The sequence below is a fragment of the Podarcis erhardii genome (genome assembly GCF_964252035.2).
Source record: "Podarcis erhardii genome assembly, chromosome: 2".
NCBI classification, from domain to species: domain Eukaryota; kingdom Metazoa; phylum Chordata; class Lepidosauria; order Squamata; family Lacertidae; genus Podarcis; species Podarcis erhardii.
This window is the reverse complement of record NC_138498.1, coordinates 39,816,143-39,842,682: the sequence shown is the minus strand read 5'-3', so window position 1 is coordinate 39,842,682 and position 26,540 is coordinate 39,816,143. Positions and strand designations below refer to the sequence as shown.

Here is a 26,540-nt window from a genome sequence, read left to right as displayed (position 1 = left end):
ATTATTATTAAACAAAGAGTGTTCTTTTTTAAAGATATATTCTACTTTAAGAATGTTTAACAACTGAGCCCAGTCCTATATGCAGTACAGTATAGTACAGCCCATGCCTATATACAGCACAGTTTGAGAAGTAGCATGATCACAAGTGAAGTGGAGGTAGGGCAAGAATGGGTTTTGCGGTTAGCAAAATGTTAGCCAGGCCCTCGCCCAAGAGGAAATGTGAGTGGTTGTAAGCCATCCGGTACATGAAGAAGGAGGAAGTGGTATGCATTGGGCTGCTGGGTAGCTGTTGGGTTTCTGCCCTTTCAGTAGATGAGCTGGCTTCTCTGATGTGGGTGAATTTAACCTTTTGCATCAGATCTTGCAGAGAATCACCCAGTATGCACATTTTCAAATATCTTATCGTGAACTGGTGAAGTCCTCAGTGTGATATGAAATGCCATGTATGAGTTGTTATTGCTAATTATTGAAACAGAAACTCTCAAAAACAGTGTAGGCTTTTGTTCTTCAAGGGGAATTTTCTTCTGTTTTCCATGATAAGCCCACATTTAAATTTATTCATTTATAATGTGCACTTATAATCAGATGGAAAGTATGCTGGTAAAAACACTTTTGGGATCTCAAAAACACTTAAGTAGAAAATATTTTTTACTGCCAGTGGTAGCTCAGTGCACTTACAGAAATTTAATATGTTATTGGGAATAATTAAATTCTTACACGTTCTTAAATGTTCCAGTGCTGCATTAGGAAAAGATTTCTTAAAGAGCACTCTCAGTGAGGAGTGTTTCTTTGGTCCTCTGTTTCCTTGGAGGCAAAGATCTATTGAATCGCTGTCTGGTGGGCCCAGGGAAGCAGAAAACCAAACCACATTGCACCATTCCCTTCTTACTGGCTTTTGCTATCTCCACACTGCATCTTATCTCAGCACCTAGTGACCATATGCATTTGTCTTCTCCTGCTTTGTTTTTCAACCATAGGAATGGGTGTGCGTGTGTGCACGCATGTGTGAGTTACCCCCCAACCTGGTAAATTAAATATTTGTGTTTTTTCCTGTTATGTTCGTATTTCACAGAACTCACATTTTGGCCAAATGATAGGCAGAAGTAAGCTGTCATTGGCTGATATTTGTTGTAGTAGTTAATTTGTAATTATTTTTGGTAGAGAGAGGTAATGGAGCAATCCAGTCCTGAAATGATTAAATATAGTGGCTCATATTCTTGAAAAACCCTGAATAGTACTGATATCCTTACAAGTGCTGTACGCCCTTTCCATACATTTAGTTTTGTCACCTTTAAGCTAATGTTTAAAGCTTCCTCAGCATGGACAGGAAGGCATGGAATATTTTATTCTACATATTAAAATTACAAGGCAGATTTTGTGCTGTCAGATAAATTTTTTACTAGTATGTGGCCATAAAAAGACGACTTGCTTAAAGTGTTTTGGTCTTTGCTTTCATACTGTGCATGCCATCCTTTGTAGTGTTTAGTACTTGATGCTGAATTTTTCAAGATATTTCTTTGTCCTGTGACTTATTTTATTGAACAATATTTATTTACTGCTTAGTTGTTAAAAATAAAACATTAATATAAAATAAAAAATAAAATAAAACATAAATAAAATAAATAAAACATTAATTTTTCCAATTAAAAAAACATAGTATTTGTTCTGGCACAAATACAACAGAAGGTTGAGAGCTTTTTGTTACCCTCTGTTAAACAGAATTTACATTTGTTCTTTTGCAACACTGTGTGTCATTGTCTCACCACAGGACAGCCACAAAGTCACCACAAATGCAACTAACGGCACAGAAAGCAAAGGCTATGCTAAGATTATTAGAAGGAGCTGTGTGATCTTTCTTGAGATGGGGAGGGGGTGACATTGGAGACTTAAATTTAGTGTTCTTCTTTCAATCATGAGATTGTTATTCCATCAACTTAAAGGGCTAATTTTGACATAATATTTTTAACCCACAGGTGAAGTTCCCATGTATATTCCCGTGAATGGATATACATGAAGATCTGATGCAAACAAAATATTTGCTGATTTCTTTACTGTTGTTAGGAAATCAGGAGCATACAATGGGTTTGCATGCTCTCTTCCCTTTTCAGAATTGGTCATAGTTTGCCAACACTTATTTGGCTGACTAAAGGACAATATGAAAGGCCTTTGTACCCAACCTGTGTGTGAAAATCTAAAAACTGCTTCCAATATAGGGCCTTGTGCACCTTAAAGAGCTATTTATTATTTCATAAGCTTTCATGGAATAATAAATGAGTTTTTAAGGTGTCACAAGACTGTGTGATTTTTGCTGCAAGTGACTAAAACAATTACCCTTCTAGAAATCATTATGTGTGCTAAGTTATGGTTTCCTTATATATTGATTTTTTGGTGTAAAGACATGCAGAGTGGTGAACAGTATATTTATGCAATAAAATAGATCATGATTATAAACAAATCACCAGAATAATATAAGAAAGCAAATTCATAAAATAACTGATAGTGGCATACTTACACAGTGAGTGGCCAAAGTGCTTCAGTATTCAACCTACTCAAGGCAGTCTTATTCAACCCAATCACCAACATTTATTCCTGTAGTCTCTATCCCTCTCCTACTATGTCATGGTGAACAAGCAGATCCTCTTGCCCCATATGTCACTCTTAACAGGACCCTATCTAGCCCCTCACTCCAAACTAAAGGAGTCTCCATAAAAATACTTCCAATCCTGGAAGTTCCTGTCTTCACAGGATAGGCTGGGTGTTCCTGAGCCTGCCAGCTCTTAGTTTTTCTTCATGCACTGCAGGCCAGATGAAGCCTGAGGATGCTTGAGGGAAAACACCACCCCCTGGCAGCTGATCCATGCCTTGTAATTTAGAGTCTCTGCTCCTCAGCTTTCCTGGCAATTGCATCTGTGTGCAAATTCTGTTTACTAGAGATTCTTGCAGGGATGGCAAATTGGAATTCCCCTTCTCCCATTCTTGTTATCCAGTGCCTTAGTCTTTGAGCTAAAGGCTCACATTAACTAGGCAGCCCCCCCCCCAAAATAAATAAATAATCCAGTAGCAATGAGGAGGCTGGTATGACTCCCGCCTTCCTTCTCAGTCCTGTGGGGTTCAGGTGGGGAGACAGTAGAGTGCTGGGAAATGTTCCCCTTTTGAAGTGAAATATGACTGTGTTGGACTTGCTTTGGAATTGTCTACTTACATGTAAATTGGATAGCATTGTGATTACTATTTTCAGTCAGTTGGAACTCCACTGATGTCTTAACTAGGTCTTAAGTACCACTTAAGTCCAGGATTGCCTCCTCTCTGGTCTGTTGCAACACCAACCTTTGGAGAGCACAATCATTTGGAGAGCACAGTCATTTAGGCTATCTCAACATTTTAGCTCTTGGTTGAGACTTGACCATGTGTCTACCTAGTCACTATGAGTGTAATGAAGTCACCCATTAACAAATTACATTTGGGGCCATGTATTGCCACCCACAGAAAACTGGTTTGTGGAGGGGTGTTCAAAACGACTACTTACCGCTGCGGAAACTCCCGCCGTGCTCCGAGGGCTTGCAGATAGCTGCCCGAAGCCCGGGGTGCGCAGCTTCAGCGAAAGCCTGCATTCACTCCATAGGACGCACACACATTTCCCCTTCATTTTTGGAGGGGGAAAAGTGCGTCCTATAGAGCGAAAAATACGGTATATGTACGTTTAATAATTATGCCTGGACCTTACGCCAAATTGTTGATGCAGAGATAGGGAACCTATGGTCCTCCAGATATTGTTGTACTCAAACTCCCCAGCAAGCCTGGCCAGTTGTTAGGGATGATGGAAGTGGAAGTCTAACAACATCTAGAGGGCCACAGGTTTCCTATCTGTGGTTTAGTGCTTTCAAATCTACCTATGGCTTACATATTTTTTTTTCCCCAGATGGTTCTAACTTCTTCAACAGTAAATTCTCAAACACACTTAAATGATGACACACAGATCCTGGGGGATTAACGTGGACCTAGGACAGAACGAAGTATTAGATGTAGGCATGTTACTGTCAAGCTTTGTCACCTGAGCAAAGCTGCTTTTTCTACTCTGTCTTCCAGTTTGATAGAATTCAAAAAGACTGGCCTAGGAACAAACAGGTCCCTAATAGAAGTGTACCTTGAATTACATATACAGTGGATTGGAGTGGGTGAGAGCTTTTCATTGTGAAATTATTCATAGATCTGCCCAGCAGATGTTGGCAATCGCAAAAGGGAACAGAGGCCATTCTGTGGTCAGCCAGCATGCTTCATTTCACGTGGGCAGATAAAGGCTCAAGGCAGCAACTATTTCCTTTTAGCACGCTGGGTGACAGTGTGAGCAGCCTGTGTGGGCAAGAGCCCCGGTTAACTCATACAAAGTCACTTTTGTAACGCATCTGTTTTTTGTTAATAGGTAAGAAGGGACTTCAGTTAAAGTTTCCCTGTCCCCTGTTTTAGTAAAAATGCTGACTTGTGAGCATAAACTTCTGCATTTGGAAGTTGATTTTTCTACTTTCTCATCTAGGAGCATAATTTCCATACATTAGTATACTAGCTGGCTCCCTGAAGTTCATGGACAGAAGCCAAATTTAAAAGCAGCTCAGTCCTACGCCTGTGTACTCAGAAGCAAATCCTTCTGAGTTCTGTGGGATGCAGAGGTAGCATGTGTAGAACTGGCCTGCAAAAGTGTCTTTAAACTTTAAACCTTCAGGTTGACTCAGGCCCACAAAATCACATCTGTTGGTCTGCCATCATCCCAAATATTGAATACCTTCTTCCACTTACCTTACCTGTGAAAGCTAGGTTGGTAGCCTTTGAAAAAAAGGAGGTTGGGGAGGAAGCCTATGGAGGGACTTCTTTGAATGTGGGTGGGGGAGTGATTGAGAGAGATGCATTTGGGCAGAGAGGAGGGAGGTGTGGGGCTGTGTGTGAGAAAGTGGGGAGTAGAGGGGGCGAGAGAGAGGAAGGAGGAGATACACAATTGGGAAGAGAGAGAAATTTATGTCTGACTATGTATACATGATGTGCATCAGGGTGTGGGAGTGGCGGGTGGATGAGTTAAGTGGTGCAGCCACCCTGTATATTTTTTCTGGTACTTGGGAATGCTCCCTGTTACTGGACAGAATGTGTGTGCATGTGTGTGCCCGTATGAGTCAACAATGTGTGATCTCCATAGTTAAAACCAACAGGACATAGGTGACTTCCCACAGCAAGCATGAGGTTGTCCAGTGGTGGTGAGAAGGGTGGGAAGCAGCAAGGACTTTACTCTCTCTGATTTTGTGTTATTCTGAGTCCCCTGCCCCCCAAGCAGCCAGCCATTTTGTAACTAGCACCCACAACACATTCCCAAAATTCAAAATGTGTCTCTGGTCTAAGAGTGTAGACACCCTCCTGCTTTTAGTCCTTTGGTATTAATAGCCCATTGATAAAGCATGCTTGATCTCTGCTGGATTTTGGCCATTCTGTGTGGAAAATTAGGGTGACACTTAGGGTAAGAACTTTATAGCATATTGTTTTCTATCCACATAGGTGTTTTTTGTTTTGTTTTGTTTATAGGTTGTATTCATACATGAGGTGGAGCATAGTTCAGGAGCGATTGTACACATGCTATGCCTTAGTCAACTCTTGAGCTGAACCTTCAAGGTAGAAACAAGTCTGAACCAAATGTTTCCTGGATGTAATCCCATCAGTGGTCAGAGTGGTAGCACTTTGCTGTCTTCTTATTTGAATTGCCTAGCAGCTTCATTCATTATTTCAGCCGTTAATGAATTCTGATAACATTGCATATCTCCTGTTTCTTTTGCTTCTACTGGAAATATTTAGTGAAAGATAGAAGTGCAAAGAGGTCGAAATGTTTCAACTCTTCCAAGGGAGTAAATACATACGAACTATGATTGTATAGTTAAAGCATTCGTTTGAGTTAAATATGTGCTTTTTGCAACATTTTTGCATCTTTAGCTGCAATAACAATTGAGCTTTTGTTTCCGTGAAGATGATCACATGATTTCAGCAGTGATGACAAACTGCTGGTGTTGTAACATTTATGCTCACTTGTTGGGTGCAAGAGCTCAGTGTATAATTCCGTTTGTAAATACACAGAAGCATGTGCCAGGAAGCAAACACCCAGCAGCTCAGATGAAATATTTCAGTATATTTAAATCTATGCATATAAAGGTGCTCCTAAAGATCATCCATCAGACATATGCAAGCCTTGAATATGTGATTATGTGATACTTGTTTTCTCAGGCTGTGTGGTTTTTGTATTCAGCAAGGCTGCTTGCACTGGCTTCGACTTTCTAGACTCTTTGCATTACAGCATTTATCTTTCAGGAACAGCACCCCTCCCGATCTTTCTTCTTTCTTTCGGCTTGTTTTCAGGGATCATATAAACTTGCTTCAAAACATCATGTTTATGGCAAATGCTTTTTAAAAAAACAGAGGGGACAGACATAACAGTTGCAATAAAATAGATGATGGCACATGCATTATCTGAAACAATATTCCATTTTGGTTTTTGTCATTTGTGGTTTTGAGTATGGAACATGGATGTTAGAAGCATATTGTAGTTTGGTCAATTAATGCCCTCCTACTCATGTAGTACTTGAAAAGTTAACATCTGTGTTTATGAAATGATGATACCATGAGATTAAATATCTTGGCTAAGCATATGAATTAAATTTAATGACCAGTGTGGAAAGTAGATATGGCCTTTGCCTGGTCTTCTATTAATTGTGACATATAGGGGTCGATTTACATGGTGAATTGGTGAACTCCTCTGACTTTTTATGTAGCCTCGTGAATCATTTTTTATCAAGGAAACTTAAATATTTCATGAAACATTACGGATGCAATATGAACATTAAGCAATGACAGAATTAAGGTTGCCAGGTTATTGTGGGGGCGTTAAAAGGAACCCCCCTCTAATGAGCTTCTAGACAATCCAAAGTACACTGGTGCCTCGCAAGACGAAAAGAATCCCTTCCGCGAGTCTCTTCGTCTTGTGGTTTTTTCGTCTTGCGAAGCAAGCCCATTGACGGCTTAGTGGATTAGCGCTATTAGCGGTTTAGCGGCTTTTAGCGGCTTAGCGGATAAGCGGCTTAGCGGCTTAGGAAAAGGGGGGGGGGAGGGAAAAAAAACCCGCAGGAACTCGCAAGACATTTTCGTCTTGCGAAGCAAGCCCATAGGAAATTCGTTTTGCGAAGCACCTCCAAAACGGAAAACTCTTTCGTCCAGTGAGTTTTCCGTCTTGCGAGGCATTCATCTTGCGGGGCACCACTGTACACATTTGTTAAGGGCATATGAAGCGCTCTGTAACACATGGTCAGAGGTGCAGCTAGTCCGACGTTCAGTTCTCACAGTGGCCAATCAGATGCTTCTGGAAAACACATGAGCAGGACACGAGCACAACAGTAATCTCTCCACTCATGCTCTTCAGCAACTGTCAGCCCAAGGCCTACCACCTCTGATACTGGAAGAAGTAGAGCGATCATAAATGATAGCCACGGATAGAAAGATTCAAGGAAGATAAGGCTAACTGCCTTTTAAAGCCCTCATAGTTGGTGTTCACTGCTCCATATTGTGGGAGCAAATTCCATAGTTTAACGATGTGCTGTGTGGCAAAGTACTTCCTTTTGCTGTCTTGAGTTTTTGAGTATTCAACTTTGTTGGGTGACCTCAGGCTCTACCATTAAGTGCAAAAGACAAAAGCATTTACCCATGCTGTTCATTTTGTACACTATTACAATGATCCTCCCTTACTCAGGTTTTCTAAACTGGAAAGCCACAAATGTTGTAAGGGAATTGCTCTCGTAGGGGCGTTGCTGTCTCCCCTTGATCATGTTGTTTGTCCTTGTCCTGCTCTGTTTCATGTGAGGTGACCAGTAGTCCATGTGTGGTTTCACTCAATGCTATTTTTCTAGAAAAATAATATCAATGTTGCCCACCTGAGAGGTCCTGGAACTGAGTTGCAGTGAGTTCCAGCTGAAAAAAGCCCTGGTCTCACCATAAATTTGTATAACATTGTGATATTGATTTGCCCCAATGAGCAACTGAGCTGCCACATTTTACACTAGCTGCAGCTTCTAACTGAACTACAAGGGCAACCTCACATCAAGCCCATGGTAAGTAAGCCATGAAGGTTGCCAGTGCATGGACAACAGTGATTAAATAGCAAAATGTTTTGCGTTTCCTACCTCTGTAATTAATTTCAATATGTCATAGACTCATTATCTGAAAACAATCAGTCTTATCTATACAAGAACCTAGAGCAGTGCTGACCATGGTCTTATCTATGCACATCAAAGCTTTTAGAAAGCGAGGATTGCCTTTAAGCTTTTCCATTCCTCTTAAAAATGTGCAATGGACACTCCTAGTGGCTAGAAATCTTGACTGTTGGCATGGCTGCTGCCTTGCACATTAAAAACACAGCTGCAAGTGTTGCTAGGAGGGAGGGAGCATTCATTTCTGAGGACTTTATATTGGGGAAATGTATTTTTATTTTAGCATATTTTATATGAATTAAAGTGCAGATTTTAAATATGCAGGCTTTCTTTTTTTTAAAAAAAAAAAGAAAATAGAAATGAAAACGGACTTGGAGGAGAATACATGTTGAAAGTGAGAAGGATGAAACTAGACTGATCCTTCAACCCTAGTATATGGCGCCTGACATCATTTCATAGGTAAAAATGAACAGTTCACAAGGAAATAATAGTTTATAATAGATTATTGTGGAGGGGGAAATGCAAGGGAATGTAGAATAGACAAGGAATAGAAAAATGTGGGTAAATGCAGTTACGTGTACTTAAAATTTGGTTACATCTGAGAATGAGTTAAAGAGATAAGCCAAAGACTGCGGAAAGGCAAATAACATGCTATGCACATGTTCAAGGAATATATTCTGCTCCTGGGGACGGGGCAACAATGGGCTTCCTTGCGTTATAGAGCGAAAGGCTTCTTGGTGGTGGGTGTTAAGAGTCTGAAGAGCAGAGTTCATAGGCAAAGATGCAGTATGATAAAGTGTTGAAGTATAGGGTGGGTAATTAGAGGGTAACCTAAGAGTCAAGAGAGGGCTTTTTGAGAAACGGGGCATGGTGTCATGCTTGAATACAAGAGGGAAGAAGCATAAATAGCTGGATAGGTTGAGATGCAGATAACTAGGGGCATGGTAACCCAAGTTGGAAGGAAACGGGCTCATGGGGGGTACATTAGAGGTTCAAGAAAACAGCTGAGAAGCAGTTTCTCCTAATATTATGCATTTTGTATCTTATTTTCACCAATGTATTCATTTTAATGCACACTTTCCCATAATATGTGCATTTTTGTAAACATGCTTGGGTTGGAGAACTGCATAGCAAATTTCAGAGAAGTGTGAATTTTGAAAGATGGCTATGTTTCAGTTCTCCTGTTGTTTTGGAAAGCGTAAATTTCATAAATTTAGCTTTAAATGCAAACTGAATTGAATTTCTCATCCATCCCTACTCTCAAGTCCCTCAGCTGTGGTCAAAGAGATAAATGTGGAATTATGCACTCCTTTGTTCCAGTATCTCTCTCCCCCCTACCAACCTGAACATTCCCCTTTCTGTAGTTTACTGGCCTTCTCTGTGGTTATTTTTGCAGCTTTCCCTAGGATTTGAAATAGAAAACTAGTTAGGGTTAATTATGGTTGATGTCAGTGCCAGTATATGCCTGACATGTGGTTAAAGCTAGCTGAAGAAACAAGTGGTGGATTTTATACTTGAAAGGAGGGAACATTACGTGTGTGCTGGTACTTCCCTTTGTATACTACATATTGTTCTTCTGCCTTGTTTTCTGGGATTTCCCACTTCAGGCAATACCATATAGATGCTTCTTTCCTGGTTTTTCAAGGTTCTTAGTGTTGTGTGTTTTCCAAATGTTGATAATTTATCTAGTTTTGTCAGTCATGGTTCCCCCCGCCCCCGCTGATCTCTCCCTCCTTTTCCACTTTAGTATGCAAAAAAATTAACTTAGCTGGCTGCATTTTCTAACACCACCTCCTCTGTTTGCTTATCTGCTGATATTGCTATTAGTAGCTTCAGCAAATTTTTTTGTTTAGGTGCATAAGAAGGTGAACGTCATGTTTGTGGTGTAATCTAACTGCAACCCCCATTCAGGTTTACTTACTGGAAGCAAAACGGGACTGTTTTGTTTTCTAAGTGTCCTATCTTACTTCCTGTCTTGCCCGTCACATTGAAAGGCTTTTTCATTGAAATCTCATTTATTAAGCTTCCAAAAGGCACAGAAACTTGTAAGGGACTCCCTAAGAGCATGTTGGATTTGAATAGAAGAATTCACTATGTCCATCAGACAGCAGAGAGACTGCCTGACACCAGAATGAGATAATAAATTGTGAGAGGTGCCTACTGAAGATTTTGCAGGGGTGAATAATTTTCATGCCATGTTTAAAAGATGGTGGTCGTAGATACATGTTTGGGGTTGCTTAGTGTACAGCTAAATATTTGTCCAAGTCTGTTCAATGCTTTTGTTTACTTTTGTGTATTTTTATGTTCTAACTATCAGTTGAGCTAAAGGAGTCGTTTACGTAGTTCATTCATATCTACTCACTGAGATACAACTTCAGTGGCCCAAATGAGAAAATGAAGGACTAAAGTGGAGAATAAGTTCTGGCTGGTGGACCAGGTGCTGAGCTGCTCTTGTGTCACAATCACCTGATATCACTATGACATCACACGTTTTCACTTCAGAGGAAAGAATCGGGCGGACACAGTTCGCTTGAGTTCATGCTGTGCTTCCAAAGAAAAGCAATCATTTCCCTTGAAGACTTTGAATTTAGCCTTTGCATCCCTGACTTGAATTCAAGTCAAGGGTGCAACAGAAGACTGCAAGTCCTCCTTATGTTAGGGATCTGCTCCACTTGGGGTCTTGTGCTGAGAGCTCCTGTATGGAGGCATTTGGTGCCAAATTTAAAAAGTGCTCCCAATTGTTCCTTTCTAGCCATAGCTTTACATGCCCCACAAATCATGTCAGGTGTAGGGCATGACTGGGGTCAAACTGCTCCATGGGCCAAATTAGTACACTGGTGGATCTAATTTGGGCTGATTGCTTTAGGTTCCCCGTACTATACCTGTGTCAGATTCTGACTCCGGTTTGTCAAATCTTGTCATGACAAATAACAATACAAAAGTTGAGAGTATGGTGCCATTGCAGAGAATGATGGTTGAACTTCCCTTTGCAGTCAAAACACATATTGCTAGCTTAGCTTTATTTGACATGTGACCTCGGTCTGAGGAAGCTACAGTGGCCCACCTGCTAGGAAGCTACTGAAGTGGATCTGCCCCACCCATCAAGCTACGTCTTGCTCCTCTCCTGCCACTTCTGTGACAAGGAATCAGCACTGCCTACTCTCACTTTTTGCAAAATGAAGTTAAACCAGTGTAACCCTGGTGATTCATTCGTGCTGGGGCTTCTACCTACAATGTTCTCCAGTGCAGTGGTATGTTAATATTTTTCCAATCTGCTGTAAAATGATTATGTTGTAAAGAATATAGCTAACTTTAAGGGATGAGACTAATATCTTACTAAAGGAATAGTTCTGTTTATAATTTACTCTTCAGAAGAGAATTGTGTGCTCATCTAACTTCCTTGAAGAGGTATTTATGAAGCAGTTTTTTGTCATGTTGGTTACTTTATTAAGCCCAAATTCTTATATATAACACCATGTGAGTAGTATGGTGCTAGCTGGCATACTGGAAAATTGAGGATAAGCTTCAAAACTGGTTATATTATAAATTAGGAGGCAGAGAATTGAAGTAAGTCCAGAGTATGATAATAATAAACCTGGTTTGCTTAGGATACTACTTTGTGAATTTTTTTTTTTACATGACCTTTTTGCATATAATAAATACATTAAAGGGAACTGGATAGAGACCTATTTCTCCCTTTCTTACTACACAAGATCTTAGGAGCATCTAACAAAATTGATTGGCGGTAGATGCATGACCAACCAAAGACAGGGTAGCACACAATGCATAAGATGTGGTTGTAGCAGGATAGGTCTATCAAGAGCACTTGGCTATGATAATTAAATGGAGTCCTCTGGAGCAGAATGGGCGGGTGTGGGGGCTGCAGGGGGTAGGGGAGGAAGGGGGATTCCATTGCTTCAGCTAACATGATGTTGGATATCACCCACAGGAAATAAAATAGCATGACATTTCATTGACCTTTATGAACTAGTGCTAAACAGTCCTGCTGAAGCCTTCACTTTATGACGGTAAAACGTCTGTGGATCAAATTGTAGAATAATAATGGAAATGTAGAATCTTATTTTTCTTTGGGCCTCCACTCCCTGCCAAAATGCTTAGCTGACAATATGTGTCATTGGCAAAGGGCATGTTTTCCCATTTGGAGTTGATAAAGGCCAGATAATTTTGAAGCCTGAAAAACAGCTCAGCGTCAGAGGTTAGATCAAAACTATTTCCAAAGAAAATCTTCTTTCTTCTTTGGAATGTTTTTATGTTTAAAATAAGATAATACGACTTTGCCCATAGTCTTACTATGCGAGGCCTGCTGGTTGCTGGCAAAATGCTTTTAGATGATTTTTGGCCAATATTTGAGTAATATTTAAGGTAGATTTGCAATTGCAGTAATAGAGACTTTCCTTCGGTATAAGCGTGAGGCCAGAATTGTGTTAGGGCCATGAAAAGCAACAGCCTAGCACAGCCTTCCCCAACCTGGTGACCTCCAGGATTTTTAACTACCATCACACCTTGCTGATTTGGGCAGGCGTCCTTCTCCTTCTCCTTAGCATCTCCTTCTCCTCCATTTGGAAAAGACTCCTTTGCTGCAGTTGGTGGAGTTTTATATGGGTTTACTAATATGCATACCTGAACTTAGCCGTTCACAGGAACTGACTCCTCTCTGAGGATATCCACTTTTAAGTTGACACATACAGAAGAAATGTTTGTTAATTTATGTTTCAGCTAATGTGCATATTTACGTTATTGGGTTCTTACATTATCTGCTTTCTCAATACTTAATGGAAAACCTCAATAAACAAATATTTAAAGGAGAACAACAACACATGGAGAGTGTGATGCGTTAGGTAAAGGTAAAGGGACCCCTGACCAGTAGGTCCAGTCGTGACCGACTCTGGGGTTGCGGCGCTCATCTCGCTTTATTGCCCGAGGGAGCTGGCGTACAGCTTCCGGGTCATGTGGCCAGCATGACTAAGCTGCTTCTGGCGAGCCAGAGCAGCGCACAGAAACGCTGTTTACCTTCCTGCCGGAGTGGTACCTATTGATCTACTTGCACTTTGACGTGCTTTTAAACTGCTAGGTTGGCAGGAGCAGGGACCGAGCAATGGGAGCTCACCCCGTTGCGGGGATTCGAACCGCCAACCTTCTGATCGGCAAGTCCTAGGCTCTGTGGTTTAACCCACAGCGCCACCCGCGTCCCTTACCTTGTCTCAAACAAGCCCATTTAATGAAGTAGGAGAGAGTGTAGACATATTGCATCGATAGCATATGTGAAACACGCCTCACCCCCTGATGTGCTTGTCTCTCCCCATACTAGGTTGATAGGTTTCTTAGATGCAATATGAAGTTGGCAGTGTGGTGTTGCAGTTACTGCCATGACACATGCCTATCTTTAATGGAGGGGTGGGAAACCTATTACCCCCAACAGCCCCAGCCAGATTGGCCATTGGATGATGAAAGTTGTAGTCCAACAACATCTGGAGGGCCACGAGTTCCCCACCCTGCTTTAAGGAATCTGCAGTCCTTAAAATGAGATTAGTGAATAGCTGTTTTATAGGCCATAGGAAAGGACACTGTGAGGGAGCAGCAGTACAGGCAATTGTAGTGGGGAATATACAAACAACCCTTAAATATTTGCATGATTATATTGTTTTATATCAAAATTCAATGTGGGTGTTATAAAAATTATATCAGTCAATTTCACATTGTAATACTAGTAAGAGCAGCATGCTTGTCTGAAGGGTTTTCATTATGAAACAATAAAAGGAAATTTGTTTTATACTTAAAAAATACCATACACTGTGTACTAATTGGCCTCTTCAGGAACATTGCTTTGTCAGGCATATTGAAATTATTCCCCCCCTCCCCCCACAAAGTCTTATTTATATGAGGGAGGTTGAAGAATGCATTGAGGAGGAATCCACAGAGTGGCAGTTTTAAAGAGTATTAGTCAATTTTAACTGCAGAACAGGAAGCTAAATAGGATTAATGGGGCTTTCATTTGCATATGGAGTCAATTAATTCTTAAGCAGCCTTCTAACAGTAGCTACTTTGTGGAGCTTGGAGAACATATCTGCCCTCCTTACACAACTGTTAGAATGTATATTATAGAACTGAGTCCTTAAGTATGTTTAAAGCCAAAAATAGAACAAATTGAATAATGTAATTTATTAATAGCTTTGCTTGTTAGGAAAGCTGTAATCAGAGTGCAGCATGAATATATTTACAGTTATTGCTTTATTATCTACGTAAGTTATTCTACGTTATTTCTATATCTAAAGTTTTCACTTACAAAAATTGTTTACTGTTGCTTTCTTAATTAATGTGGGAAAATAAACTATAGTTGCTTCTGAAGAGGTTTTTCTTTTTTCTTTTTTCTGTGTAGATTTTCTATTATTCCTGTACCTGAAATTCCTATTTAATTGATAGAAATCATTTGAGCTGTAAATATCGAACATCAGCTAATGTACATTGTGTGTCTGCATTGCGTTGGTCGTTTTGACCAAAAGAAAGAGAGAACTAAAAGTAGAGTATGGCGCAATATGTGTTCGGACAAAACTTGAATCCACGGTTTGTTTTTAGAAAGGGAAATGCTTTCTTGTAGTAGTTGTAGTTGTTGTAGTTGTTGTAATAGTGGAAATATTAATAGTGATAAATCACTGTATGGGGTTTTTTTGGGGGGGGGGGGGGAGTTTGTTTCTGTGCCACCTTTTTCACCCAAAAGGTCAACAAGGTGAAACATAAAGGTTAACAGTAATAAAAAATTCAAGCAGTTTGGCAGATTACGTTGCTGGGCAAGCCCATAAGAATCTTTATTATCTTCCAAATGTGGTATTCAATTGCTGGTGTGACAATAAATACAAAGGAAAAATAAAATGATACACACACCTCTAAACATAATACTACAATTATGAACATGCTTAGCCAGTTGGATCACTGTCTCAAATCGAAGATCAATGACACAAAGCATTGCACTGGATTTTTTTTATTTAAAACTGGCATGAATTTTGGGAAGGGATGGTGTGCATGCAGGAGGAGGAGAAATACCAAACTTGAGTTATACCAGTCTGTACATTTAGTTCTGATTTCACTTTTATCTGCCCTGTCTTGGCTATGTGTAGCTATTGAGCGTAAAATATTATTGGGAAGTGTATATAATAAATCTGTAGACGATAGTAGGGTTCTTTCCATAGGAAGAGTACAAGCTGTGCTTTCAGGGCATTTCCCAGAATAAAAGTCTCATGAATAAGGCCCTCAGTAGTTAACAGTTAACAGACTCTTGGGCTTTTCCAAGTTGAAAATGCCACCGGGGATTGCAGTTATTATGCAGGCACATGAGATCAGCCTGCTCAGTGCTGTGGGTGTCAGTGCTCTGCATGTAGTAATGTTTGTTCTTCTTTCTGCCAGCTGCAAAGAATTCAAGGCCAACTTCAAGATACAATGAATTTTAAGACTGCAGGGGGTTTGTTCTGTTTTGTGATACAGTTTTCTGGTAAACGGTCACACTGCTTCATTCCTATTCCAGTGGCAGTTAAGGACTAAAATAGAGCGGTTTGTATTAACACAGAGTTCCATGCTTGGGTTTGGCCACATTCATGCGCTGTACTTATTGTGAGGTAGATTAATTAAGATTTTGTTTGTGGCATAGGCACCAAGCCAGTTACTGTACGCTATGTAACAAATACGGAAATACACAAAGGGATTTCCTCTCTTTAGTCCACCTGCCACAAAGCAAATATCACTTTGTGTGTCTTTTTATTATGTTTTTTTGCGGCGTGTCTTTTACAGTACAAAATAATTACGGGACATAATACTTGCATAGATTTACGCTTATAGAAGTAGTTTAGGCTAACAATGGAATAGTAAACTTTTAATCCTTTTAGAAAGTTTTGACTCTGTTTTTTGGAAGGAGCTGAGCCAATAAAAACAGAGAGCAGCGTTGTGTGACAACTGGAGTCTAGCTCTAGGAAGAGAGAAGATAAAGCTTTAAACTCAGTCTCCTAATTCCTGTTTTTGGCTCACAACTAGGAGCTTTTCCATTTCTCTGTTTCACCATTGTGCTTTGTTAAACTTACCAAATCAATGCCATTTCCCTCAAATTTATAGATTTCTTAGTTCCAGCTTCCCTTATATTGTTATTTTAAAACATCAAGCAACATTGCAGTTTTCCTTCAAGTTATGCTTTTCCAACATCTTCCTCCTGTTAGGATTGGTTTCTCAGATGTTTATGTGCCAAGAAACATCTAAAATACAGACTGTTTTATCAGCAGAGCCGTATCTGTTTTTCAGCTTTATTCTCATTTTTTCTTGTGCTGAGCAGTGAGTACACATGACTAATGTACTGTTCCCTGCCCGCTGAAAAGTGCCTCCATTTGGAGACCTTTTAAGGCCAAGTGAGGTGTGTCAGGTTGATCAAGGTGAACTTCGAGATCAGCCACATTCCCATATAAAGCAGTGAACAGGAGAGTATTTTGCTTTACCTGTAAAATGAGTGTGTAAACTGCTGTTACTCTTAAAAGATCTTTTGAATTCCTTGTTTATATATGGACAGGGCATTGAAAAGAAACATGCTTGTCATGTTTAGTTTGGCCTGTATTGATTTGTGTGGGATCATTTGTTTCGTGACCTATTGTAAAATGTAGGTTCATTCTCAGGACCGTCACCTGTTGATAACCACCTGCATGGATGCTGCTGCTGCCACTTAAGAAGGGTGACCCTGGTGCTGGTCCTCCTCTGATGAGTGCTGATGCTGGCCTTGACCCAAATTGTAGTTGTTGCTTTCTATAGAAGCAAGATGATTGGAAGAAGAGATTGGGATGCAGCTGTAGTCATCGTTTTATTTGCATCTTTCTTCATAGGTCTTGGGTCGAAACTGCCATATGATTAACATACTACTTCTAATATAACATTTAAAACTGAGTCTGACAATTCAGCTGAGACCTGATTCAAGTATACCCAATCTGATTCAAGTATACCCAACTCTTCATTTTTTACAGTCTGCTTCACCCTGAAGACTTAAGGCAGTTAGTAATTTTAAAGCAGCAAATACATTCAAATGAAACTCACACAGATTCAGATATATTAGAAGCCTCAGCCTCTCTATCAGATTGAGTTTTAACCACTGAATTTCACCAAAATATTGCAGTGCTTTTTTTTATTTAAAAAAAATATGCTTGGGTTCTGGTGAGTTCCCCAGCAGGAGGAAACTATGTAAAGATAGACACCCTCTGACAAAACATGGCCTGTGCCAAAAGTACTGCTTCAAATGGTTGCAAAATTAAATTTATTATTTTAACAGCAGCAGCTTATTGCTGACATAGTCTGAAAGATAACATTATGATTTACTAGTTACTTTAGAATCTGTTGCCTGCTTGTGTGCCTCCCAGTTTGTGTATTTCCCTACCTCCAACTCTTTCCACTGGCTGACAGTTTCAGAAATGCAGCAAAAATTAAATTCTAGTTAATCAGGACAAGTTTGAATTGTCATATTATATTGAAAGTTGTTTTAAGGTATAGTGGTACCTCAGGTTACATATGCTTCAGGTTACAGACGCCTCAGGTTACAGACTCCACTAACCCAGAAATAGTACCTCGGGTTAAGAACTTTGCTTCAGGATGAGAACAGAAATCGTGCTCCGGCGGCGCAGCGGCAGCAGGAGGCACCATTAGCTAAAGTGGTGTTTCAGGTTAAGAACAGTTTCAGGTTAAGAACGGACCTCCGGAACGAATTAAGTACTTAACCTGAGTTACCACTGTATTTTCCAATCCTCATCTCATGTGTGCCCCATTTTAAGATTTTAATCAGTGTCCCTTTCTTGTTTAAAATTAAGACACTCATTGCTAGAATGGTAAAATCTACCTAATTCTTAATCATCCTTGTTGATGTGCAAATGATTTGCTTATGACCATTTTGTGTGGAACTGTCAGAGAAGGCTTACTGAAAATGAGATATATTTATGCCCAGTATGTACCGGTACCTCTTATCTATCCATCAGTTATTATCAAAGGAGAAGATTAAATTTGGTACAGTTTATTCTGATGAGTCTGTCATGTACTTATCATTTCCTTTTCCTTTGGCTAGATGCAGAACAAATAACAGTGTGGGTTGATTTATTACTTTTCTGTGTATTCTACAAACCATTTTCTTCTGCGTTTGTTTTATGATAGTATCTTAGCAATGTTTTGTGTAAACACTTGAAACATTTTAACACTGATTATTTGTACTTCTTTCTTTGGGATGGAGTCTTATATTTAGGCAGATATCCATGTATCATAGCCTACAGCAGCTTTCCTCAACCTTAGGTCCCCAGATGTTGCTGGACTACAACTCTCATCATCCCTGGCTAGCAGGACCAGTGGTCATGGATAATGGGAGTTGCACTCCAACAACATCTAGGGACCTGAAGGGTGAGAAAGACTGGTTTACAGTAATCTGAAGGAGAGATGTGATGCCATACTAAGCTTTTTGTCTCCCACCATTTTTACTTTAAAATATTGCTAAATCTTTATCTCTGCCTGGCACATTTTCTAAAAAAACAACAACAGTGCTGCATTTTCTTTAGGAGGCTTTTATGTTACTGAAGTGTGGAATGATATGCCTTAAATGTTCAGTAAGAGCACAGTGGTTGCCTCTGTGCCAGAGCTTCACACTCAAGGAATTCTCTTCTCAGGGTGGACACTTGCTTTTTCTGGCATTCCATGAAAGGTTCCAAACTCCATGGGCATTAAAGACTCTCCCGTTGACTTTACGGCAGGAGCCTTCTGATGCAGCAGGCTTCATACTTGAGGGCTGCCTTGTCGTTTTTCTTTTCTTTTTTCTATGGTTCTGGGAAAGCTGGGGGTGGGTCCGTTCCATCAGTACAGACTGTTCCGGAGAAATCCACCTAATTAAGATTAAACCGGTTTACTATCTTTTGGACATGTTGTACAAAAAAATTTCTTTTAGCATACAATGGCACACCTCTTCCTACCTGTGTACACCCCTCCAGTATCCATGCAGCCAGAGAAAAGCAATAACAACCGAGCTGAGCCAGGGCAAAATGAGGAAACAGAAGTGAACAATGAGTGTTGCCTTCTCATGGCTTTTTGGGTAATGTTTGTTATGATGGTTGGTTGTGATTTGCATATGTTATTAGAATTAACTTCTCAGCAAAAGCTAATAACAAGGAGAGGCAAAACCTCCCCCTCCCACCAGGGAGTGGAATCAAACACTAAATAAACTAGGCAGGGTGTTTCTGTATCATTTTGCAGTGCATTATAAAATGCAACCTAGGATCAGGTCATTTTTCAGCTGGAATTTGCGGCACCTCTCAGGTGGGCACTATTGCCATTCTAAGAGAACAATGGAGGCGCTCATGGTGAATACTAGCACCTCTTTTTCTAGAAAAATAGCAGTTTCTAGGACCATCTCCTGAAAGTACTGAGCAAAACTACAAGCAACTTTCCAGTATTTGCCTTTTTAGCCCCTTCAGTGGTGGAATCAACAAGTCCCAATATGGACAAAACATCAGTGTTTCAATTCAGACTCATATCTGGCTGTCTTCATGGCTATTTCTTTAGCTGTGAAGCCCAAGGAAAGGTACTTTGTACCACTGAAAGCAAGTGAGGTGTATGCTAAAGCTGTTGTAGGCCTTTGATATGTTATTGCACCATTAGTTAGGATGTGCTAGAGTCTAGATTACCAGCTTGATCATACACTGGTATGTACTGATTCACTGCCATCCCATAATGTAGTTCAGATCCGCTGAGCATCAGCATGTAGCTTGAAGTTGAATCAATCTGCATGCTGTACACAATAAGCAATAATTGTCATTTGTTTGTGGTCAATGAACTATTCACTGAAAGGCTCCAAAAACCGTTCAACTGATTGGCACTGATTGAAAGCCTGTGGCCTGGAGGCAATAATTATATGGTTTATTTGGGGGGAAGAAAGCTGCACCTGCTTTATATTCTCTTGTATAAATGAACACAGTCATTTACTTCTGTGGCAGGAGATAAGGGAACTGCAGCTCATGATGCTATTGAGACAAAGGCAAAACCTCCCCCTGCCCCAGGCAGCAAAGTCAGTACTGGCTGGTGGTGAGAGCAGGTTTTGCTCCCAGGTCACCTGTGCTGCTGACTGCAATGGCTTTATACTTCCTGTGAACTGCTCCCATTAGCTAATGCAGCAAAATATTAATTGATATAACGGGAAAGATTAAAATGCTGGGTGTTCTTTTTTTCCAATTCATGTTTTTCTTTGTGAATAAAGATGACACATATTGATTACAGGAATAAGCAAAAGGTATCCTCTCCTTGATCTATCTGGCTGGTAATATGCACTGCTGTCAATGGTAACCCTAGATATCCCACTTTTAACCATGGCTTTAAAACACTTCCATTCTTGCCCTCCCATGATGTCTCTTATCTCCTTTTCTCAGAGTAGGGTAGAAGAATGAGAATCACCATCCCCCAATGGAAGAAAGAAAACTTTTCAACTCCTTAGCTTTTGGGGAACTAGTCTTTATTCTTTCTCCATCCAGACCACCTCATAGTAATTACTATAAAACAGTAAGTGTGATGTTCTAGGCCAATTTTGGTACCTTGAGGTGGAGATCCTGAATCTCAAAGACCACCACAACAGCCAACATCTTTCCTCACCTTCTTCCTGCTTGTAGAGAGAGTCAAGCGTGCAAATAAATGCGTTGTAATAAGTAGCTCGCAGCTTACACACATTTAATTTGAGTGCATTTATGGGGGAGGAAAGGGGATGGTCTGGAAAAAAAGATTTTGGCAAGCTACCTGTCATTGAACCCAATGTGTTTTGACTATATGTGGTTTGGCTTTATGCGCTACCCCGGGAACGTAACCCCCATGTAAGTGGAAAGTTGCCTGCATAAATGCAGTCTTCTCTCCTTCACTTTCAGCCTTTCAAGCAGTTAATATAGGATTGTTTCATTCTATCCTTGTTTCTCAAAGCATGTTCATGTTTACCACAGTTAACACTTGATTCTTCAATTATATTAATTTCTTCCTCATCGAAAGAGACATTTAAAATGAGTCTTCAGATGAGCTGTCTCGTCTTGACATATCTGGCTGGTAATATCTTAATCGCATGCAAACTCAAGAAATGGCAGCAACACTTTCACAGTTCTTTTCCCGTCTCCATCGCAAAGTCCTTGGGCAGGGAAAAGGTTATAGGGCAGTAGAATCCCTAGCCAAAGTGGATATTGGCAAATCGCCCAGAACAACTGTTCCTATTGGCTGCATTTTTCACTAGTATGCCCTATAAGGATGTTGGACATATCATCAGAAAACGCAACCAGGAAAAAAAGAGAGTTCTCCAGTTTTGAAGCTGTGGCAGGAAAGGAACCAGAGATTGGGAGCTGAATGTGGATCAGTACTTTTGGCAGTAGATCCAGTGCGGTCCTGACACAAGAGAAAGGAACAGCTATTATGGTGGAAAGAGGGTTACTTTTCCAACAGCCACATGTCTTTAGCTTGGGCACATGCTCCCCTTACATGGAGCTTTCTGTGAAAGATTTTAAAAGATTGCAAACAAATATATCTGTTCAGATATAAAAGTATAACTATCAAGTTTATGTTCAGGTCTGTTACCACTAGGAAGAAGGAGGTGTATAAAACCTGCCGTTTCTCTACAATCAAAGGCTGCTACAAAAGTCGGAATATCTTGGTCGATAGGATGTGTTTTTGTTATTGTGATTAAGTATCTCTCTTTGATTTTAGATAAACTCAGCTTACCCACCTCTTTTATAGAAAACATTCACTTCCCACTTGACAGTGAACACTTCCCTTAAGCCAGGCATGGCCAAACTTAGCCCTCCAGCTGTTTTGGGACTACAACTCCCATAATCCCTAGCTAACAGGACCAGTGGTCAGGGATGATGGGAATTGATGTCCCAAAACAACTGGAGTGCCAAGTTTGGCCATGCCTGCCTTAAGCAGTCCAGTCCGCTTCCAGTGTTCAACATTATGTGATCATTTTCCTGTGTTGCAAGGCAGACAAACTTCACTATTTTTTAAAAAATAGCTACTCATTCTCATTTGCTTACAAACTTCCTTTAAAGTATCATCTAACGATGCATTGTTTTATAGAGGCTTGGAGAAGAGAAGTAGGATTTAAGCCCCATATTCATAGGTCTTAGGATTTCAGTGTGTTGGGAGAAACATCCATGCATTTATGCTGAGATGAGCATTGCTCAGTCCAGGATCACTCTCAGAGCTGTTCAACAACATGCAGGGCTGGGGGCCTGGAGTAGTGGTGGGCAGATGGGGACAGCGTGGCACTTGAGATAGTGCAATGTGTTGAGAATGGAAAGGGATGGAGGAAGATCCTTTGAGCAGAGAACAAGAAGGTTGGATTTGCCTTGTCTTCAGCCGGTTGAATTACATTATTCACCACTATGGTTTCAGTTTTTCAACTGCAGAGTTCTTTTAATAAACTTTTTTTTTAATCACTGTAGGATGGAAATCTGTGCGGATACTTCGTGCTGTGAAGTCTGAGTGCGCACAGCTTTGGTAAACAGTACAGAGTGAGATTGAGTATTTGTAAAATAGTCTCTTTGGGGATAGGCTGATGAAAAACACAAAGAAATATAGCTGAAAGCCTGATGCAGAGGACATGCCAGCAGTGTAGCTGGATAAAGTAGTGGTTTAAAAGTTGGCAAGAAATGAGGCTATTCAATTAACACCTTCTTTTTTGAGTGCTCTAGACATGTATATTGGATGAAATAATGTTGACTAGATATCGGAAAGGCAAGAAGGCTGCTTATTTGCAGCTATACTCTTCTCCACAGTGTCAAATGGTGTCTCAAGATATTAAAGGGTTGTTGGTAGGTCTTATGTTTTGTTGCATGGAGTGGGAAATCTTCTGTACATCAAGTTAATATTCCAGAACAATACCTCTATTTATGCTAGTTCTCCAAAAAGTGAGGCACGTGCAGCAAAGTGATCAGTAAAGAAGAAATAGCTATTTTGACAGATCCATGCCTTTCATTTAACCCAGAAGCTACAGTATTGGAATGGACAAAGAACATATTCATGTAGCATTTTTTAATTATTATTACCAGTACATCCCAATTTTCAGGTGGGCACAACTTATTGTTAGTTGATGACAGAAGCTGTATAGGAGACTTGTCCTAACAAGCAATAATTGTGTAATTAGGGGCTTTTAATCAAGTCATGGAATTCTAATTCATTCTTTGCCTTCATTCTGCTGAAAGTTAATATCATCCTCATTGAGTGAAATCCATCAGCAATCCTTTGTTCTCCAAACCCTTTGCAAGTGCTAGTGGCGCAGTCAACCTTTATTTACGTACAAGGCAGACAAGTGGTAAAAACTGTACTATGTCAAAAACTAATATCCAAAAGCAGTCGAAGGGTGCATCTTGTTTAATCCTTGCCACCACAAATAGCCAAAAACTGCATTCCAAAATCGTATTTTGGAGAGTGTTTCAAAAGTAAAGAAAAGTGAAATCCATTACAGGAGTTTCCTGAGCAAATGTGATATTTAAGAGCAAGAAATACGTGAAATGTTAACAAACAAGCAGTGCTGAAGGTCCATAGCATTATGGTTTTGGAACCCTTTCTGTGTTTGATTTCTCATTGAACTGAAAAATGTAGTGCCCCATCCTTTGTAACCAGGGTCATTGACAGGGTGTGTCACACGTGTAACAGGCTTTAAGCATGCAGGGGCTCCAGACTCTTAGCTTTCATTTAAGAAAGTAAGTCATTTGGACATTTGTGAAGAAAGCTAGAAAGCAAAGCATGCAGGCACCATTCTAAGACTGTAGATGGAGAGAAGCTGCTGTTGTTAACCAGTTAATCATGAGAGAGAAAAGATGCAGAGCCCTCAAATATTTCATTTCATCCATGCTTTACACAATCTGCCATTGTTTTAAACCACCACTGCCCCCCCCAGTCTTCATACCTACTTGCTCCCTTACTATTGTTGTAAGCCAAAAATGGCTTATCTTCTGAGTTTATGCCCATAAAACTCAGAGACATAAGGAGTTAGGAGTCCATCATTGTTTATTGCAAAGCAATAGGCTACACTCAGATTGTTCTGTGAAACTGCAACCACACCCAGTGTTCGGGCAGTGGTATTTATAACATTTCAAACAAAGAATTTCAATTATCACCAATCAAATAAATCATTACCTCGTTTCATGTTTAATATGCATGCGCAATAAGCACTGGCAATTTATGGTGATTCAGGTTTGATTCTCATCAATTTCTGTTGGCTAAGCTTTGATTCCCACCGTTTGGTGTTACATTGTATTAGTATGCATGTTGGGAACCTGTGTTACGTGTAGCCATTTGCACAATGCAGCAACTGTTCTAGCTTTGAGCTGCATCTTTGTGATTCACAAATTAGCAGTATTCCTTCCCCAGTTGGGGGGTGGGCGGCAACTTGCAAAATCATCAGTTTCATAAAGCAACAGGTCACCATAACCCTTCTATTAGAAGCGCACTCTAGGATTTCCAGGGGTACACAAAATCACATTTAATTTGGCCCTTTGGGCCACTACCACCACACTATGGACACTGTTGTTGTGCAACCTGTCTTCAATTTTGCTCCACTGACTTCTTGCAAATCCAGCATTATGATGCATCACTACAAATCCTCCAAGGTGGGTGCACAATGACATTATTACAATTTTTATTATAACAGAGAGATAAACTTGATATTAATATTTAGGCCTCGGCTTTCTGCTGAGGTTCTCCCCTTGTCTTTATCAGCTCCTTTTCTCTCCAGTTCCCCAACTGTCAAATCTCAACTGACTCCCTCACTAACAAGTTTACTCTCAATTGACTAGAATCTCGAATCTTACTCAGTCTCTCCTATCGCCCAGAGCAAGTGGAATGAATTTGCCTGATCCAGGCCCTGCCTAATAAATTATCAAACCAATGGTTTCTCTGCTCTCAGAACCTGTCACCAAGCAGCTACTGCTGAACAGGCAACATATGAACAGTACAAAGCCCTGAACTTTGACAGTCGCAGAGGTCACACAATATATTTTCCTTCAAAGCACATGCATTAAATCATACTTTCAACATTTTTCCACACCATGTTATACGCTAAACATGATTGGCCATGTTTAGCCATGGAAGCACTTGTTTGGGTCAAGGGAATTCTGGCACAGCATTATCATATTATAATAATAACAACTTAGCTTTCATTGTTCTGTTGTGTTTTACAAAACTGAGTGTGCAAGTATTCAGTACAATTGTTTTGAATACCTAGCAGTGGGTTAAAAGTTCAGGTTACTGGTGATATCTGATCTATAATACTTTTGACTTGTTATTTTTTATGTTTGGAAGAAAGGCAAGGCAAGCTACACACATTAAATTAGTCTATTTATAAAGGAGAAATAAATTCAAGTAGGATACTAGCACAATTTGCCATGTAAAATAAAGATGATGGATAGCCTAGATGACAGACCTCCTCAAGCCCAGATGCTTTCCCTCTGATTTCACTGGACAATTATTTTCGCATTTGCCAAGGAATATTTAGTGTCTTACAATGTAATTTTAGGATTTGCAGTACTATTGTATTGTTCCAGAGATTGCTATAATTCTGAGGTTATTAAAGAAAATCTGCCAGCTCTTCCAAGTGCCTTAAAAGCATTTTGTTGCAATATGAGACATAAAATGGCCTTTCTGAGGGCATCCTTATCCTTATCCTTATCCTTATCCTGTATCCAGATTCCCATCACATTTTTCTTAAGCAGCAACAGTCTTTGATGCTTATTAGTTCTGTCTGTTGGATCTTAATGGGATTTTCTGCCATCTACATTATGTTTGGTGGGGGGAACAGAGAAACTCTAAATTATTTCTGTAAATTTGAAGAAAGCAGCAATATTCATTTTATACGTCAGTGCCAGTTAATGAATGTGGTTTGTTGGCCTGACATGGCCAATTCAGGTCTTGCTGCATTGCCTGTTTCACTTTAAGCTGCTGTTGCAATATGTAGGCACTTTACAGAAGTAGTTCAGCATAGGCACTTCTTTGAGTCCTGTCTGTGTTCATTCAGTATACCTGCGGCACATAAGCTCCACAGCATACATAGGCTGTTCTATTTATTACAAACCAATTTCATTTCAGACCTCCTCACCCCCATTTTCCCATTTACCTCATCTGGTAATGGCAGCACGGAGGCACTGCTGTAGGTCAACTTCCCTCTCTACCTGTGTCTTTTGAAATGCTGCTGTGGTAGCACCTCTGCACTCTGCAACATGTAGTTTTTCCAGGATTCCTGAGTTCTTTGGGTTTCAGTTATCTTGGAATCTACATCTCAGGACT

At 40.1% G+C, this 26,540-nt stretch overlaps 1 protein-coding gene across 3 annotated transcripts in view; it reads left to right on the top strand.

Moving 5' to 3' along the window:
* The window catches only part of B3GNTL1 (UDP-GlcNAc:betaGal beta-1,3-N-acetylglucosaminyltransferase like 1), a gene marked incomplete at its 5' end in the record, with an annotated part of 167,449 nt that overhangs the window by 44,256 nt on the left and 96,653 nt on the right, over nucleotides 1-26,540 (top strand). The window contains one exon of one of the 3 annotated variants that reach the window (XM_081848751.1): nucleotides 24,776-24,868. The exons of the other annotated variants lie outside the window; for them this stretch is intronic. Coding sequence (XP_081704877.1) covers nucleotides 24,776-24,868 — 93 coding nt within the window. Of the gene's footprint in view, nucleotides 1-24,775; nucleotides 24,869-26,540 lie in introns of those variants that run through there. 3 annotated transcript variants of the gene reach the window in all.